The 21,061-nt window shown below is 38.3% G+C and overlaps 1 protein-coding gene across 1 annotated transcript in view; it reads left to right on the forward strand.

Moving 5' to 3' along the window:
- The window catches only part of LOC145985546 (uncharacterized), a 143,150-nt gene that overhangs the window by 78,999 nt on the left and 43,090 nt on the right, over positions 1-21,061 (forward strand). The window contains exons 3-4 of the mRNA XM_083119616.1: positions 12,998-13,456; positions 17,146-17,468. Of these exons, the coding sequence (XP_082975742.1) occupies positions 12,998-13,456; positions 17,146-17,468 (782 nt within the window). The remainder of the gene's footprint in view (positions 1-12,997; positions 13,457-17,145; positions 17,469-21,061) is intronic.

Consider the following 21,061-nt stretch of genomic DNA (forward strand, 5'->3'; position numbering starts at 1 on the left):
CTGGTGACCTAGGAGGCCAGGGCACAGGCCCACCTCTACCTACCCAACGATCACGAAACATTGCATTCGCCTGATTCCTCTCTGTCAGCTCAAAATATGCTGGGCAGCCATCTTGTTGTAGCCACATGTGTGTTATGTTGTGTAAGGCGACATCTTCGAGAAGACTGGCCAATTGTTCTTGAAGAAATGTGCGGTACACAACACCCGTAAGCCTCGCTTGAAAAAAATGAGGTCCAATTATTCGTCCGCCGATGAATCCACACCACACATTCACAGACCATCTACATTGATGATCAACCTCTTGCATCCACCGTGGGTTTTCGGCGGCCCAGTAATGCATGTTGTGCCGATTTACCTGACCATCACCTTTAAGTGTAGCCTCGTCAGACCACAACATTTCGTCAAAGAATCGAACATTTGCATTCACTTGAGCTTGAGACCATATGCAAAAGTCTAGCCTGCTTTGAAAATCAGTCCCGTGTAGCTCTTGATGCAAGGACACGTGGTACGGATGAAATCTGTGAGCCTTTAAAATCCTTCTCACTGAACTTGCGCTGACACCAGAATCACGAGCAAATTGCCTGATACTCACGTGAGGATTGAGATGGAAGGCTGCAAGTACACCAGCAGACCTCTCATCTCGAACAGGCCGAGCAATGCTTTCATGTTTGTGACTGCTAGAAGGTTGAACATTGCCCCTTCTGTGTACACGATCGGCAAGGATGCGAAAAACATGTCTTGAACGATGTTCCTGATCGGGATACCTTGCAGCATACACACGAGCAGCAGCAGAACTATTTCTTTGGCACTCACCCAACACCATGAGCATATCAAATGCTTCTTCGTTCGTGAAAAGCATTATTAGTTCACATTCAACAATTTGCCACTGCAAATTAAGTACAGGAATGCACACTACCCACAAGGAATGCACTGTAGAATGTCCTGAGGTACCACACAATGCCTTCGACGATGCAACCACTTGTAATAGACAACGGTGAATGAGACCAAGATTGCAGGGGCATATTCGCGTTATCAGTGGAAGCATACTAGAACCGACTGCTATGCAGGAGAGCTCGTCACACCTCGACTCATGGTACTTTCCGATTGCCTTTGTTGAACTTGGCAGTGGGAACAGCATACGTTTTCTGTCAAATGGAACTGGACACACCGGCAATTGGCGTACTTTGTAATTTGTCTACTGTGTCACCATGCTGTGTTGTGTACTGCAGCCTACCCAACACGTGGGCGTATGCTTATTCCTACTCGTACACCAGGCATGTCAAGCTCAAAATCTGAACTGGGCCAAATAGTCAGTAGTGTTAGATAGGGTGGGCTGCAAGGAAAAAATTAAATTATCTTTAATAGCTACTTTATTTTAAAGAATGACTAATATAACACTTAATAAAGTATATTGAACATTCATTGAAACTTGATCATTGCTTCTTGCCTGACAGCTGGCATCTTTTTTCTGCCACCAACTTATCAATATCAGGAGAAATCTTATTTAAAGCAGCTACTTTCAGAACACAGCTAAGATGAACGTCTGATAATCTGGATCTCGTTGGTGACTTGTTTCCTTTCACCAGTGAGAAAAGTTTTTCACACTGGTAAGTGCTACCGAACATGGAAATTATTTCACACGTGAATTTGCGGGTTTCTGGAAAACGTGCAGGCAAGTACTTGTAAAAGTCAGGGATACTCACTTCACTGTACTTTTGTTTCAAAGTTGAATCGCACTGAATTTCAATTACTTCCATCTGCAAATGTGCTGCCACTTTTTCTACGTCAGTCGTAAACAGGGCTGAAAACAAGATCTTGTCTTCGAAAGAACGAACATCGTGGTACCTTTTCCCGAATTCAGTATTCAAAAGCTGAATTTCTTCGGCGTTCTTTTTGTACAAAACAGGGTCCTTTGAACTTGATCTGTATTTAGAACAAGTTGGAAAGTGCATCAAATCTTCGTTTCTTAACAGTTTTTCCCAAAGCAATAACTTACGCTCGAATGTTTTGACTTGATCATTCATGTTGGTGATTAATTAATCTTTTCCTTGCAGTTTCAAATTTAAATCTGACAAGTGTTTCGTTATATCAACAAGAAAGGAAAGATCTTGGAACCACGTTGGCTGCAAAAAAAGGCTGGTGTCTTGTTCCTTCATTTCCAAAAATTGGCATATTTCATCTTTCAAATTCCAGAATCTTTCAAGAACCAAAGAACATGATAGCCAGCGCACTTCTGTGTAGTAGGGCATTCCAGAATATTCGCTTTCTAAATCTGCTAACAAAGCAGAAAATTGTCGCTGGTTTAAGCCACGGGATCTTATGAAGTTGATAGCTTTTTTCACAGGCTTCATCACACTTTCCATGTTGATTACTTTTGAACACAAGACCTCTTGGTGAATGATGCAATGCACATGATGGAACATGTGTTTATCGCAGGTTTCACGAAATTAGTTTTGCAGTTTTATCACAAAACCATTGTTTTTTCCCGTCATTGAAGGGGCACCATCCGTAGCTACACAGGATAACTTTGACAGAGGTAAATCATACTTCCGCAAAAGTTCACGAACAGCAATAAATATATCCTCACCAGTAGTAGTGTCATGCAAAGGTACAATGTCCAATAGCTCCTCGAAAATGTTGAACTCCTCATCACAAGCACGAAGAAACACAGCTACTGATGTCTGTACTCTCATCAGAAGCGATGAATAAGCAATGAAATTTGACACTTTTGTTTTAATTTGATCACTCAAATCACAGGCCAGTTCGGTTACTCTTTCAGCAACCGTGTTGCGGGATAGTGAAATGCCTTGAAAAGTTTTTACACTTGCGGGATTAACTATTTCAGCAGCTTTTATCAGGCACCGTTTAATAAACTCGCCTTTGGCAAAAGGTTTTGAGTGTTAAGCTATCAACTCCGACAATGTGTAGTTTGTGCGTACTGCAGCTTTGCTTTCTTGAGCTACTTTAGTAAACATACCTTGTTGTTGTTTTAATCCTCATACTGACGTTTGACATTACATAACTTCGGTACACTAATGGTTGATTTGCACACCAAGCAGGCAGACGCCTTAGCCTTGGACTCGGAACAACTGGCAATCACTACATTCATCAACCACCCCAATAATGCAACACAACCACCTTTTTTCACCTACCGACGGGTATATCATGTCCAAGAGTATATCATGTCCAAACATGTGAAATTTCACATCGTGTTATATGATAACACATATTTTAGCAACTACTACAACTGAAGGCTCTACTACTTACAAACAGGTAATACCAAAGGGGCCGCACAAAAATATACCGAGGGCCGCATGTGGCCCGCGGGCCACGTGTTTGACATGCCTGTCGTACACAATGGACCTGAAGTTCTATTCACTTCATGTTGTACACTCACAGAGGCATGTACTTCAGTGCTCAAAAAAAGTTTTGCATATTATGATTGCATGCGGTTTGAGTCGCGATATTCCCAAAAGTTATACAATGTTCATTATGTGAGAAATGCCTGAGACAGAAACCGACATAATGCCCCAAGTGAGTTTGATATTCAGCAGATAGAGGGCAGTAGTTGCCACATAATCCCTGAGCAGATTTGAAAGCAGCCCGATGGGAGGCATTGTCCATGTCTTATCCGCACTTGTGAGTTGGAAACTGCACAGAGAGCGGGTGCAAAACGAAGAGCAACATGCCTCGAGCAACCGTTCCTGCTACGGACCGGATTCGAATTGTGACTCTGCTTCAAGAGGGATATGGCCAAGTAGAAATCGATGCCCGTGTTGGAGTGAGCCAAGGTGATGTCCCTCGAGTGTGGAAGAAGTTCAGGGAGACACGATCAGTTGCTAATCGACCAAGGACAGGGCCGCCACTGTAGCGATTTATTGCAATTCAGATCGCAAAATCGTACAACTTCCAACTTGTGTGTTGGAAATTGCTCCACTCAAAAATAAGTGATAAAAATCACTCTTCCTTTTAATTCCCTGAAATTCCGACAGATGGCACCACTATCTATTTGCGAGATATCTCGTCGCAATCACACCATCTGGAACACGGACGTAACCAAGAAGTGAAAGAGCGGGGGTATGTGCGTGTGCACAGCGGGCAGTTGTGTCTTTTGCTTGATATCGCCAACAGTCATTATTCACATGCTCCACTGCAAATGTTTCTCGGGGACGTAGTTTGAACTTTATCGTCTGGACTGTTTCTTCAGAACTCGTGATGAATTGCATAAGTTTGTTGAAGGTAAATCACGGGCCTTCGATGTAAAATAGACGTCGCAACATTTCAAATATGGTACCAGTTGCCGAATTGACACATGGAATGGAACGGGCCATTTAACAGTTTGCAGCAGGAGTGATATTGGAAATGGGCAAATGAGTTACTTCAGATTCTAACTACGAAGTACACGCACCCATGTGGATTTGTCTACCAATAAGTGAAGGAAGTCGCCCCCTTTCAGAACTTGGAACTTTACCACACATAAAACGAAGGTAGGCAATAGATATTGTTGTTTTTGGAGAATTGTAGTGTGAGTGAAAAATGCCGATTTTTACTTGACAAAAAAAACTACGCAAATTACTTAAGATTTGCATCAAGTGGTAAAAATCACTATTTTTGTCAGCGAGGAAGTTCTATCTTACGTCATACATAAATATATATATATGTGTTTGCTAGATAAACGATAGTATTGAAACTTGTAAAATATCATGAAGCCGTAATTTGATTGCAGCACGTCATAAAATTAATGGTATGTCACGTGCTTACGTTGAACCTCGTCAGTTTGAACATATATACGAAAGTTATAATGGTGATCTAAACACGCGTGTGCAAAAAAACTATTTGATATTGGCAGTTCTTTAGCGTGTTCGTTTTTTTGTGGAAAGACTCGTTGTTTTTTTTTTGTGAAACTCATCGCAAACATGTACTTGATCTAATCGTGACGAAGTCTTTCAACAACACAATTGCCCCCCTTCCCCCATTTGTGCATTCCGTCAATTTGCTGGCAAATTGTGCGAAGTAATTCAATTACTTGGTTCCGAATGAGCATCTAGGGCATCTTCGACAAAAAAAAAAAGAAAAAAAAAAAGGTGAATAAAAAGGGTTTGTGTAAATTTGCCTCATAGTTCTTAGTATGGGCCTTTTTACAATTTATGAATCTATAATAATAATGGCGACGGTTTTGAAGGAGTAAAAACATTTTTGATTTAGTTTATATCACTAAAAATTGTTGAAGCGTAGATAGGAAAGCAAGTTGACAAAAATTGTAGATTCTTCAATTTTGCTGATTTCCAAGTTTTTGAACCCTTTTATTGAATAGTTGCTTAAGATTATTTGAACTACAAACATAAGCATAGTGATAAATGTGATAAAACGGTTTAAACAAATTGTACCTAGTCAACGTCAAAAAGGAGGTAATTTGTTGTTCGATTTGGATTTGCCAATATTATCCTAAATGATAATGAAGAACGTTGTTAATGGTTTTCTTGACGTAATCTTGTTGTGGTAATTAAGAAAGGATTATTTTCATTTTGTTGTTAATCTTTAATGTTGAATAAATGACGTCATTGAATTGTTAAAATTTGGACATCTGTTTTTGACTTCATTTGCGCTGAAACTTTCCCTAAAACACTGCATGATTCGATAATAGAAAATGAAAAGTAAAAAGAGGCATTGTAGTTAGAAACAATTGTACTTTGGTGAAGGTAAATAATTCTAGATTATCATAAGCTTTACTGTAACGTATAACGCACTTTGGGAACTTGTGGCAGTACTGCGCTCTTAATTTTCAGTATCGGCTTGTAACCGGCAATACTCGTGTGTTTATCCCCCAAATTGAATTTAAGAAAAAAGTGAAATTCATTGCAACTTCGAGGTGTCACGAACAACGTGACAAAATACCTCCACCCAATTGATTTTGTAACTTATAACCAAGGTGCTTAAACTAAACTATACCACGGCCTTTGAGGTAGTAGAATAACGATCAAGCCCAGTCACGACCTTAAAATAAAAGCACCTTGCGAACTTGAATGTTACACCACGCAAAGCAACATGCAGGGAAGATCGGTACGTGGTGATTTCGGCAAGTCGTAGACCCATTGCAACTGCTACCAGTTTGTGCCAAGATCTACGTATAGCCTCAGGAGCGAATGTTTCCAATCAGACAGTGCGGAATCGACTTTATGAGGAAGGATTGACATCAAGAAGACCCATACCCAAGGTTCCTCTTAATCCACACCATAAGAGAGACCGTGTAAGGTGGGCAACAATGCACAGTGAATGGAGTCAGGAACAGTGGGAGCACATGCTCTTTACAGACGAGGTCCCCATCAGTTTGCACCTGTTAAGCAAAAGCATAAAGGTTTGGAGACGATCAGATGAGAGATTGAACGAGCCCTTCATCCAGGAACGTCACCAACAGCAGGGGGCTCCATCATGTTTTGGAGTGAAATCATGTTTGGTCAACGTACACCCCAAATTCCTCTCCAGGGTCACCTGACCGGTCTGATGTACATAAACGCTATTCTCGAACCCGTGGTATCATGTTTCTCTACAACTGTGGAGAATGGCTTCACGCTGGTGGATGATAATGCTCGACCACATCAAGCCAGAATGGTTCAAGAGTTCCTTGATGTGCATGGCATTCGACACATGGGGTGGCCGGCGTATTCACCAGACATAAACTGTGTGGAACTTGCATGGGGACACCTGAAGCCAGCAATTGTCAGCCGGGAAAATCCTCCTGTGAACAAGGTGCAATTGCGGGAGGCTGCCATTCAAGAGTGGGACAATCTTCCTCAGGAGAAGTTGAATGATCTTGTCCTTAGCATGCCCCGTCGTGTTCAAGCATGCCTTCGGGCTCGAGGTAGTTAAACACGGTACTGAACTCCCATCTGTTGATCCCAAGCATGCCTGCGAGCCGTAGGCATTGCACTGCCTTCTTTTGGGGTTCGCATCCCACATTTTCAATCTTGTTCTTGTGGTGTGATTCTGGTATGATTTTGTTTCAACTGCATGGCTACACTGTTTTCTTTCTCTTTGTATGTCTCCCCTGTACTCTTAAATATGATTCCATGTATCTAGTACAATAAAATGATCACAAACTCGGAATATGCAAAACTTTTTTTGAGCACTGTAATACGAAACTGCAAACCTCTCACCCGGACGTTCAGTACACTGACGTTACATGTGGTGGGTGGCATGGTCTGACAATAGTAGTGACCATGTAGAAACCTTGTCACGAATAAACAGCTGTTCCGCTGGCATTCTTTGTACAGGATCTCATGTACTCTGTCCAGTGTTTGTGTTTTGCTATTTACGAACGTAATTCCTCACTTTGGAACAACAACTTCAGGGGTCGGAATTGTTTTGGTCGCCATTTTGAAACCGGTCAGTGGATTACAAAATCATGTTCGCATCCTTTTCACGTTTTCTGTAACCTTTAAAATGAGGTATTACTCGACCCCCCTTGCCATTTGAAATTTTCAAGTTCTTCCCTAACTTTAGACCCCCTTTTTTGGGTCACGCAGTTTCATCCTTTTTTAGTCCCGCAGTCATCATGTGGCATATTGTTGGAAAGCTTGTGTCCTGCACTTTCAGAAACTGTTATGGTGCTGCACTTATCTTAATTGTTAAGCTCGGTATACTCAATTTGACTCATGTTACTTTTTTTGCAAAACCATTTTCTATACGGAAAACGGTAGGTGGTACAGACAAATGTTTCATATGACAATCGTATTTTTTGCCTGCCTTTCCGAATCTGCATTCCAAACATACCATTCCTATTTGAAAATCACACGAATGGGGACATGTGCCCCCTACTAAAACCACAAAGTGTGGCTTTCAGGCTGTTGCAAATACTTTCTACAGATTCTTTGGGCCCAACTTAGTGGTGCACTTTTTTTGTTTCAACCAGTGGCGAAGCTCCTATGAGGCTTTTGAGGCTTAGCCTACCCAAAAAATGTTGAAATTAAAATGTTCTTGTACCCTGTAACAATCAAAGTTCCTTAAAACGAATTAAACTATGTAATCCGAATGTTTGGTTCCGCCGATCCTTCCAAATATCTCGTTAGTCAGGCGAGAAAAAGGAGAGCACGTTCGGTCCGAACTGTGAGGCTTTTGACGAAAAGCCTCGCGTTAAAAGGCAGCTACAGCGTCAGCTCTGTGTAGGTGGAAGGGGAGTGTAAGGGGAGGGGACTGCCGATTCGCTGGGTGAAATAGGCTAGCCTCAGAACCAACCGGTTGTGCTTCTAGTCTTCTTGTGCAAAGTGCGTCGTTCACGCGCTGCATTGTTGAATGTGAATTTACTTCAAGTGCATGCGCGCGTGTGTTTATGTGTGTGGCACGTAGTGTATTTATGTTATAAAAATATAATACTGTGAAATTATGTGTTGAAAACTCTTAAGAGGATTTGCAGTGAAATAAATGTAAGTGAACAAGACTTCGTTGCTCTCAGATGCTTAACCTACGAAATCTTGGAGACACTGACTCTACAAATGGAAATACGTTTTGGAGATCTTGAAAAGATAAAATTTGTTGAATTGCTAGACCAAAATAGCTTTGGGGGATATAAACTACATTTTCCTGTGATGAAATTAAATAACCTTCTGTCCACATATCCATTTTTCAACAAAGAACGATTAGAAAATGATTTAAAGAATATCTATGCTGATGAAGAAAAGCATTTACCTCCTGCAGACCTTCTAAAATTCATAGTTAGCAATGATCTTAAAACAATCTACAAAGAAGTAACACAACTTAATCAAGTTGGTCTTGACATTCCCTGTTACAACAGCTTCCTCCGAAAGAAGTATGAGCACCCTCAAGAGAGTAAAAAATTATCTCCGTAATTCAATGAAAAATGAAAAATTAAGCCATTGAAAATAGCCATTGAAAAAAAAAAACTGGTTAAAGAACTTTCTATTGATCAAGGCTTCAAGGAAAGAGTAGTTGATACTTTTGCGACCAACAAGAATCGACTCATGGACCTGCTGTATAAAAAAATATAAGCAGATTTTTCAGCCTACCTTAGCTTCGCCACTGGTTTCAACTTGATACGATCTCCCGTTCTCGAGAAAAAGGTAGTGTCTGGGTCACTCTGAAACACCCTGTATACTGAACAGGAATTTGCTCCTGATCATTAGTGTAATGTTGTATGTGAGAGAACTTTATATGTGTCGGTATGTGTAGAGGTTTTGTTGAGACAAGGGTGCCTTTAAGTCACCCTTATTTTAAAAAAGTAGTACTTGTAAATATTACAAGTATAATAAATCTTGTAGTTGAGGGTTGTTATATTTTAGGAAAAGGAATTTGGAAAGGAATACTGATTCAGTCATGACATTTAGTCTTACTATAAATAACCCAAATTTTAATTTATGCCATTCTTTACACACCAAATATAATTATAATCTTGAGAAGAAAAATAAATAAATAAATATAACTGCTTATATATTTGGTGTGTAGAGAATACTCTTGAAAACTTTATGAGTGTCTACCACTGCAGAATTTAAATTATAATTGATTTGTGAAAATATATGAATGCTTAATTTTACTGAAAATAATTATAAATAACAATTGAATGAAATGAAATACTTTAAACATTATAATAATGTGTCGATCAATCGTCATTCTGTTAGTATAATATTGATAATATAACGTCATGTAATAGAGATTAATTGCAAAATTCCTTTGTACTTGTTAATATTGTCCACGACAATTAAATACATAAGATAATATTCCAAGTTGACTGCAAATGCTGTACTTACTGTAGTAACAAACCTTAATGTTAGTTGCAATGTTATGCTAAGTGAAAAGTGAGCATCATCATTTGCCACTGAATCACCATATGGCGTTATTAATTACTGGTCATATGTATGATTAGCCAGTGTCCAGTTAATCTCATTACTTTTCAAATTGGACTATGTTAAAGATGATCTAGAGTTATTTCATTCGATCTTAAATTCTATGTATGAATTTTTTAAAAAAATAGTAATTTTGACAATTCATAGTGTTTAGCTATATGCATTCACCTAATATTAAATGACATAAAAAATGAAAACTTAATGCCAATTTATATTCAGTGTTACCAGACACAGAAATATTGTTCTGAACAGACATAAAATTGTATGTTCTTTTGTATCCTTGAAGCCGATAGCCTGAGTTGAAAGAATGCTCTGTCGGCAGTTTACTCAGTTTCCTGGCTAATGTGGAATGTGAGATATCTCCTGTTTAATTTGCAATGTGTTAGCTACTTTATGTCAAGAAGGAATTTTCCTCCTGCCGATATAGGGAGATATCGTTGCCGCAAGAAACAAATAGAATGTCTGACTATGCATATTTCTTTAGTTGTTCTGTCTTCCTGAATGTAACTCAAGTTTCCGTTGCGCCCAAGTTGAACTTTTATTCCACTGACGAAAGACATTTTACCATGAAGGCAGTTGACTTTGGATATCGCTTTCAGAAGTGTGAAGTACATGTGAGGAAAATTTTATGTGGGAATTTTACAAGATGGGAAATTCTACCATGCCACAACACTATATGACGGCGGGAAATTTTAAGAAATAACCTAAGCAATTTAACTACAACACTCAGTGAGCCAAGTTTAGAGAAATATTTGGAGTGAAATATTCCCAATTATCGTAATGTACATGTTTAATGAGAGTTACTTTACTTCTTCAATGCTGTCATAATTCATCTCATCACTGGTTTGTTAATGTGTTAACCTTATCTACGAAAGCTGCTCATTTCTCTTATGCAACTAATTTACTTATTGATCTTCATAATAGTGATTTCAAATCTAGCTGTTATGTAAAGTTATGTAAGACAGATATACAAAAATATTAAATCTTAATGTAGAATGCGTAGAATTATAAAGGCAATCTTGATATTTATTTTATTTCCCTATGAGATATTTTATTTGAGCTTTATAATTATCCAAGTACTCAATATATTCACTATTCTCTTTGTTATTATTATTATCTGTATTATAATCCTTATTATCCCAGTACTTATTTAGCCATTATTGATCTGTAGCCCGTTTTATTGACTAATTTGCTGGCTTTATGCATACTCAGCTCTTATTATAACTGCTCTCTTTATTCTAACTTATTTAAGCCTTATAAAACTGATAATCTCATATTTCTGCCATTTATTTAATTAATAAAATTGTAATTGTTACTTAATTTTAACAATGGAAATATTAAAATGTGTAATTGTTTAAACCCTATTTTGACTAAACACGCCAAATCGTAGAGAATTTAATTCTAATTTTTCCTTACCGAATGTGTTTAACACATTTTATTCATAATAATACTAAAGTCTATTATTGACTTACACTATTTATCTTTTGTAGTGTGATAATAGTGCAATTATTTTCTTGTTCCTAACACTCCAGTGATTATTTCCATGTGTATCGTTACAATGTGTTGTACTTTTTGTCGGGCTGGGGAGGGGAGTGAAACCCCCATTTTTTCTTCAAAAATTTTGGAATTTTCAGTTTCCTCCTTCCCCTCTCTCCATATATACGCCGAATGTGCATACATTTTATATAGTCCGAATCTATGGTTCATTCGGAGTGAAACGAATATCATTTGTCTGTCTACGGCAATTAGCATCCGATCTACAGTCATATTTATAAAACTCTGCATTTTGCTGAAATTTGGCTTGGGCATCATGCGAAAGAAGCTCGGGTGGCTAAAGGTTAAGCCACATCCTAATGTTAATTTTCATGATTCCACAAACCAATCGCCGAATATATCTAGTTGAAACCTTGATCTAAACTTATTTATTTGCACGTTACGATGTAGCATATTGCTAGGCCTACCTTTTGTTTTCTTTTCTTTATATTTGGTAACAAATTATAATTAGCATAACATGAAGTGCTAACAAATGAAAATTTCGCTGCCATCTTACGTACGTAATTTTGAAAGCTATAAGGGTCTATTATTTTCATCATATTTCGGGTTGAAATAGATGAAAATCCCAGCACTCCACAACATAACGCAATGTTAATACTGCGTTGGGATCGAACTAGATTGTATTGGGTGATGTAGTTATTCATCTTTCAGAGGTTATCACTTGCTTGGCCTAAATGTTGTATATGGGAGATGTTGCATTTAAAGGAATGGCAAAGAATTCACATGTACAATAATTGGATTTCTGTACTCTCCATGACTGAACTGATATGAATTGTTTTAAAAAAGGATATTACTTGCCTCATAATTAGATGAAAGTTATTTCCACACTTGTCCTCTGAATTGTCGCATGTCTGACCTCAATGTCAGAATTCACTCTCCTTATGCTCCACTGTTTAAGAATCGTTCCGCCACTTCCATTCTCTCTCACCATCCGCGATCTTTTCTGTCTCGAATCCTCGTCAACTGTCAACTCTCCTCGCTCCCTCACCATTCCAAAACTCGTTCCACATACGCCTCTCAAGTCAATAACCTAGCCTTTGCCTGATTAATTATTCCGAATTCCTTTCTCTATTTCCTGCTATGCTAAGAATGACAGAATACTTGTCTCTTCTTACACAATACTTTGGGCACGATACAGTATGATGCAAATTCCGGGCTTTAAACTTTGAGTTAATTCTTGGGGGTCCGTGAGGGCAATTGATCTCTGAAGAGGGTCCGCGGTCTAGGAAAATTCAAGAACCGCTGGCCTAGTTTGATACATCATTCAGTTCGTATTCAGTTTTCTGTGTGTGTAAATAGGAAATGCAAGGGACATTTTTATGTGTAACCAGTCAGGGGCTTGCTAAGGATATAAAATTATTTATTTATTGATTAAAATACTGATTTCACAGAAGACGCTGGTAGTTCAGGCTAAAGAACTACTAAGGTAAAGTGTTCATGTGAACAATTTTGGTTATTTGCTCCAGGTCGTGCAATCTACCTTTGTTTTTCATCAATTTGTACACATAATGTCCGTTGTTTGTTACCCAGAATGTATAGAGAAATTTGATATTTCAGTAACGTAATGCATGATTGCCCTTCTTTTGTAGGGAGAAAACGAGTCGACCAATCAAAGAAAGCTACTCTTGGAGAAGCAGTAACCATAGATGGCAGCACTTCAAGCCCACGGAAATTGCGTAAAAACATACAGCACAATGTTGAAGAAGAAACGTTGAATGTGTGGGATAACCCTGGTGGATTATCATCCAACTGCAAGGAGAGTGCGTCTGCAGTTGAGAATAATCAGTTGGATGTCGATGCTAAGAATGCTAACCAAGAGGAAATTTTATCAACTGATGCATCCTGTTCTTCTTTTGTAGCAAATCCAAAATGTAACGTAAATGTTGAGGAGCTGGTGAATGTTGCAGGAAATTCAAATACTATACAAACAGAATTTTTAGCTTCTAATAAAACCCAGACACTCACAGAAAACATTACTCAGAAAATCCCTTGTGCTCCTAGAAAGTTAGAATTGATGAGGGACTTAGGGAACTCGAAGAAACATGCAGGTATGTTTCAACAAAATGTAAAGTTGTCCATGAAGGGTAACATTACTTGTAAATCGCCATATTGCTCAGTTAGAAGTGAGAAATTTAATAAATTTATGAACATGTTCTTTAGTTAAAAAGGGCTCCAGATCATGCTACAGGAGAGAATTGAAGAGTGTTGCAATTTCTCTAAACTTCATATCTCCAATCGTTTGTACCTCTCCCTTCACGTTGTATGTTACGAAGTATTGTAAAGAAAATTCCTACCGATACAGGTATTATGCAATTGATCTTACAGGCAATTAATTGAAAAGTGGGAACGAATGTTTCAGTAGTTTCTAAAAATATTTTGTAGGAAGCTATCAGGAAATGAGCAAAGTTACTGTCATAATTGACGATGTAATCTGTGTCGTGGGATCTAACTTCTTAAAAATGGCAAGAGAAATTGGTATTACACCTGAAAGGTCTTGGGTCGAAGAATTCATTTTATTTGCGACTCACTACACTTAATGAAATTGTTAGACTTCTCACTGGTCCCACATTGTATCTGTTTTACGATATCGACCAGAAAAACTCTTCAAGGATGGCAACTAAATTAACAAATTTACATTTTAATCTTTACATTTTCTCAAGATTGAAAGTAAAATATGCAACACAAGTATTAAGCCACATTGTCACTATTTGAATGTAAAATATGCAACACAAGTATTAAGCCACATTATCACAGCCATGATCAATACTGAGGTCAGACGAGGAACATTGCCTGCAGCGGCAACAGGTACTGCATCAGGGTTCTTATAATTAAACTGGTCTACAAAAATGAACTTTTTATATTTCACAAACAAGAACAAAATTCACTGAATCGAGAAGTATTTTTCATGCTGAATGCAAATATATTTTTAGATTTTTTCCATCAGACAGGTATTTTGTGTGACAGACTTATAAAGTATTATGAAATCGGTAACGTCAGTGACTCCTGGTGGCTACGATGATGGGTAGTGTCAACGTGATCAAGAAATCAAAGAAAAGAGGAAACCTCTGCAATGCACCCCCTCACCCCCTCTTTGTGGTTGTGCCACTGCCCAAGATGTTTAACTTTTAATTTATCCTCGTTTGGTAACGTGGAAAAGAGGGTGTGTAATAAGTAGGGCCTGGATAATTATGTACTAAAAAACTGAAAAATATGTACAAATATATGTATATAAAAATTCAAAAATATGTACTTAAGCCATTCAAAAAGTAAGGAATATGTAACATAAGAAATATCACATTACTTGCATGTATGTCATATTTTCTTGGAACAAATTCCTCAAATCAGGCAAATGAACAAAAAGCACATCTGAAATACAATATTAGGCATACACTTTTTGAATTACTGTTACTTTTCCAACACATGTCCCCTGTAACAGTAAGAAACAAAAATGTGTTTCAAATTGTCAAACACGAAACTTCTCCTGTTACACGTAACAGGGCTTTGTATTGACTAAATGATATCTCCACGCGAAGTAATTGGTGCATATTTAAACTTGCACAAATCTTCTGGTGTGTACTCAATATCCAAAGCATTAGAGCTTTTGCCTTCAGTTAACACTGTTAATAGCACAGATTGTATTGTAACCCTGATTCTTCTCCAAAACAGAACACATCTTTTTCTTCACTGCATCCCCAACAGTTCCTTCAACACTTTGCCGGGAAGCGACTGTAGAATGAACAAGTTTAAGGCTGTCAGAAAGTGTTGAAGAAGATGTATCTAACGATTTAATGGTGATACTGAAATGTGAAAAATTGCACTGAATGTAGGCAATGTTGTTTTTCAGCTTTCTGTCATCAAACAGTCGTTGAGCTGTTTCTATGGAAGCTGCAGCTTCGGGATCAAACTGACAGACAACTTGTTTCACGGAATCAAAATTCTTTGCATAGTAGCCCACGGCATCAATCCAACTTCCCCACCTCGTTAAAATTGGCTGAGGAGGAAGAGGCAGTTCAGGAAATAGTTCTTTGAATTTTTCAACTCTGCTGGGAGCCTTCAGGAACACTTTCTTTGTATTCGAAATCAATAAGTCTACACAATTAAATTTAGATCGAACCAGCTCTGCCAACCGATGGAATGCATGAACAAGACAAGTGAGATGTAATAATTTTGGATACAAAACCTGTAAAGCTACTGCAGCTTTGCACATGTACGGTGCTGCATCAGTCACCAGGAGGAAGACGTTGTTATGTTTAATACCATTCGGCCACAAAAGTCCCATAGCGTCGTTGAACAATTTTGCAATGCTTTGATGGTTGCATTAGGGTAGCAACTCCCAAGTTAACAAGACGGGCTTACCGACTTCATTTTGCTTCAACAATCCTATCACAACATTCCCGATATGTCTTCCTTGTACATCAGTTGTCTCCCAAATGGGGCCGTCACCGATTTCCAAATGAATAAAGTTTATTGTATCTTCATAGAAACCAGGTACATAATTTTTCCTGATTGTTGATTCATCTGCGACTGTTTCATGTGTATATTTTTCAAGAAAATCACGCAGCCCTGGGTTGCTTAGTTTCCAAATAAGGATATCAGCACAAACCACAGCATGACACAGATCACTAGAAAACAGATTTCTGAGGCCCCGGATGCTGCTGAGCTTGGGGTTCAGACAGTAACAGTTGCTTTTGAGGTCTGGTCTTTGAAGCACGAGTCTGATGACGAGACGTGGATATGTGTTGCAATACTTGAAAGTGCTGAGCACACGACACACTCTTCTCTCAAATCTGACAATAAAGCACTTTTCCATCTGTGGAGAAATGTTCGAATTCCTCCGTAACATGCTTTAGTTTCACACACAATGGTGTTTTATCCTTCAGCATCTTTCTAATCGAACTGCACTGTAAATTTAATACTCAGTTCACAACCACAAAACATCAGGGCATGCAACCGTGCGGAAATCAAAACGCCAAAGCCAATAGGAGGTGTTGGGTGAGCCGCGACCCCAACTTTCAATGAGAAAATCATAAAAATGGAGTTTGCCAACTCTTCCCCTGCTATTTTGGGAAGGGGGTGCAAACTTTAGCTTTATTTTCAAAGAATGGTCCTTTCTCAACCGAATGAAAGTCATTTCATGTTCCTGGGTGCATTACATTATCAAATATGTGAAACAAACTCCCCATTTTTATGTTTTTTTTTTCATTGAAAGTTGGGGGCCACGGCCCACCCAACCCCTCTTATTGGATTTGGCGTTTTGATTTCTGCACGGTTGCATGCCCTGATGTTTTAGCTGCAAAACAAAAGTTACCCGAAGTAGATTGGTCAAATAGTCTAAGAGTTATAACATTTTTTGTCAAATAAGTGTACGAATTTAAAATTCGCACCAAAGGCCTTGGTGAAACCGGGGCTACTTTCTGACGACCCCCTCAGCAGAGTAAAGGTTATCAAGTAATTTAGTGAAAGGAAATTTGTGAACTTAATAGTTAGTTTACGCATATAAAATTAAACTCTTTTTGTTATAACTCCCATGAAGCATTGTTAAAACTACACGGGAGTCAATTTTCTTGGAGCATTGTGATGTAATTTTGGGCTATAATAAAATTTGGTAATCCAAAATATGTTACACACTGTGTAGAGGCCAATATTGGTCGTGTACTCAGTTATTGAGGTGGTTAATTTAACCTTTCTTTTGACTTGAAACTTACCTAGAAACAAATGATTGTGTCTTGTTTTACAGCCAAAAAAGAACTTGAGAACATTCACACAGGCAACATAGTACCTGGCAATGAAGACACTTACCCTGGTGTCGCTAAGGGAAAAGATGATTTTGTCCCTTGTGATTCCCAGGATTTTTCCAACTCCAGCATGGAAATAGTGGAAATGAAATTGGAAGATTGTATGGATATTATGGGTCTTGAAAACTCTGAAGGCTCGCTGGAAAAGGGAGAAAAGTTATGTCGGGTCTGTGCAAATGAGTGTGCAGACCTTTTACCTATATTCGAGGAAAATGGGGCTAGTTGGATGATAGAAGAGAAAATTAAAAAATATCTCCCCATTAAGGTAAGTGCTTGGTCTGATATTCAACAGGGTTCTTCAAGTTATTGCACCAAGATGATGAAGTTAGAAATCACTTAATGTCAGCATTTTAGTTTTGGCATGTTTGAACCTCTTTTGAACATAAGGCTATCTGAAAACCACTGTTATTGTATTATAGTCAACATGGAACAGCTCATTGCATGAAGCAGTAGAAGAAGAGAGCAAGAAAATCATGCATGCTGATAAAGTTAAGAAACAAGATAGTTTGTTAACATTTAGAGACTGCACAGTTGATATTTTGACCACTGCATGTGTTGGACTGCCACCAGTCATTATATCAACCAATTAATTTCTCCAGAATTTAATATGTGTAAATTTCATCTCCAGGAATAGTCCTGCCATTCCAGGAGAGAAAGAGAAAGAAAACTTTTTCATCTCTCTACGACTTTATTTAAATTTATTTTTTAATCATGACAAGTTTGAAAAGAACATGCATGAAATGTTCCCATCCGGAGAGGCAACACATGGGAGAGGCTCCATATCTCTCCCCCAGTAAATAGTCCACAAACTTAAAGTTATGTTTTGCATTTCAGTATCTGCTATACACAATTTTTTTAAAAGAAATAGTGTTATTGTTACATATAATTTTGTACAATAATTGTCTTCTTGTTAATAAGAGGTGTGTGTGTTGGCTGTCTATGGGAATGGTGTAGGCCAAATAATAATTATAATAAGTGAAATCCCACTTTTACTTTTAGGATGAGAATTTATTGAAGTTGTGTAAATAAATAGGTCAGGGCAAATCCATTTCAAATCAGGCAGATTTGAGAAAATCTGTCAGTGATGTCAAAGATATCCATGAAACTGAAATATATTATTCTAGATACAAAATTATGAGGCAAAAAAATTCGTTGACTTAGGCTGCTTCAAAGTTTGGGGCCAAATTTTCACAAGTTTTGGTGCCAAAAATTGTAAACGGCTGTTTCTCAGGAACTATTAAAGATATTTGGATTCTGTTTTTTTTTTATTGTAAGTTTATTGAAAGCCTTTTCAAATGCATATACAAGGAACTTTATATGCAGCTTTTGGGGTGTGCTATGAATGAAATTTAAAAAAAAATAGCCCCCTTTTGGACCCCCAAAATCTCGAAAAAGCCACCCTCAAAAATTTGCAAAATTTCAGGACAGTTACAGCAATACATCAAGTTGAACATATATAAATTTCACGGGGTGTATATGCCTGGTTGTAGTTTGACACAATATTTTAATAAGCACATTGGCAAGCTGAAAACTTAAGCGTAAGACATTTTTTATGCATGCTAGGCAATGTGAACTCCCAGTACCGGTATTTCATATGTTTGTTCTGTTCATGAAAGCTTTTTTCTACACAGGCAGTTTCAGTATCAGAGATGGCATGCAGTCTTCCAGATTGTCCAAGGGGGTGTGGTGGAGAAAGAACTTGCAGAATATTTTGCAAAGATATCACGCACTTATGTTCTTGTTGCCTAATTCTATGAGGAAATTTATAGCCCTTTTCAGGTCCATGTGGCAGCATGAAATTTACATGCACTTCCTGCATCTCAAAGTCCACTTTAGTTGCTGCCCGACCCTGTGGCCGAGTGGTTAGCACATCGTGCTGCGACGCCAAGGGTCCCGAGTTCGAATCCTGGTCGGGCTTGGTTGTTTGTGACTGTCCATTCATCATTTCATCACTCATCCCCATCTTCGCAAATTAGCCACGAGGCACAAAACGCGAAGTAAAATAAACTAAATCAATCAATCAATCAAACTTTAGTTGCTTCTGCAACCCACCAGCAGTCATCATACATAACAGCCAAAAACGTTCCCACTTTGATGTGAATTCTACAATACTGCATAACATGTGAGCTGTTTCCAATAGTAACATTCACTTTTTGTTTCTCATGCTGGGCAGTTCTTGCAATAGAAACTACAATATCATTTCCAGTTCCCTCTGATGCCACACATGGCTTTTTTGAATCATTCGCACTGCCTGCACATGTACCCACTCTTTGTGTTTCTCATCACGGAATGTTTGAATCTCTGCAGATGGAATGTAAATCAGTGTAACAGCTGATGTATATGTCTGAACAACAGTCTGAAATTCTTCTGCAGTCTGAATGCACTTAATATGCCGTGATGATAAATTGTGCCGTGTAGCAAGGTGCTTAACTGGACCTCCAACACCGTCACATGCTGATTTTCCATGCCCAGTGGCTGTGAAAATCCATTTCTTGCTTGGATATTGGAGTGCTCCAAGTTCATGCAGTTGATAACGATTTTTGAAGTGACTTGCAACCCCATCTGATATAACTGTTAGTGATGAAATTGCACTGCCATTCTCACTAATACAGGTAATGATTTTCTTAACAGCTAGAAGAGCATGCACTGAGTCATGGGTGGTTTCATCGCTTACAATGGCAAAACTTCTTGTACAATCTCCCTTATACGCTACTGCAGTGAATATAGACACCTGGTCGTTTTTCCAGTGGTAGCTTTGTATCTCATCTCGTAGAATTACTGTCCAGTTTTCAGCGAAATCAACATGAAGCACTGAGTGTTGACTTTCTACTTGTGCTCTTATCTTTTCTTCTGCCACTGCTTTTCTTTGATTGTCTTTCACATGCAAGTGTGAGACAGCTTTGACTGTCCATTTAGCAATTTCAATAATGAACAGATCTACTGGAACTGTCTTTTCAATAAGGTCCCCATTCTCCCAGAGCGCAAAAGATATTTCCTCACTGTCTTCTTCTTCTTCATCAGTTACTCCCAGAGACTCTGAACTGATTCCATCACTCCTGGGACATTCACCACATTCGCCAAGGAGACCGGAATCTGTTGGTGGAGAACACACTACAAGCCTTTGTAGGTGATGCATTAATTCACTCATATTGGTGGGTAAAGAGCTGCTGTTGTTTTTCACTGCTATAGAACAAAGATCGAAATTGGCACAGTATATGCAGACACACACTTCCCATGTAGGATGAGGAATAACCCATCTGGGCCGTAGAGAATAAAACTTGGAACGACCTACTTTAACATCAGGGTGGTCTTTGGTAAATTTGCAGTAAACCTCTTGAACAGTCCTAGATAAATAACGTTTTGGTTTTAGAAGTTTCACACCATTTTCTCGTATTGCAATCACATCTTTTGCATTTGGACTTTGAACAGAACAGTCGACATCATCACTCAGAAAGTAGCTTCTTGCTAAATCAATACTTGCAAATAGGAGTGGGTGTCCTTGGTAGGGATCTGGTGTGTGGTACACTCCTTTCATTCTCCTAATTTGCTGTGATTTGTCGATCATGTGTTTTGTTGTCTGTGGTATTGTGCTTAGTAGTTGGTTTTTTGATATTCCTGTTGGCATAATTGTCAGTACGACTCAAAACTCAAGCTCAGAAGGAATTAACAGCAATTTGTCACAAACAAAAAAAAAAACAAATGAACATGTGAATATGAAAAACAAATTACTTCTAGTATGTTCTATAAATAAGAAATGTTGAGTGTGATCAGCAATATGATGATATATACCAATTACATGAATTGTTTGGTTATGGACTCTTATGATGTATATGTCTTGCTTGTTTTGCATTTAAAATT

Source organism: Lepisma saccharinum, chromosome 3 (assembly GCF_977018435.1).
Source record: "Lepisma saccharinum chromosome 3, izLepSacc3.1, whole genome shotgun sequence".
NCBI classification, from domain to species: Eukaryota; Metazoa; Arthropoda; class Insecta; order Zygentoma; family Lepismatidae; genus Lepisma; species Lepisma saccharinum.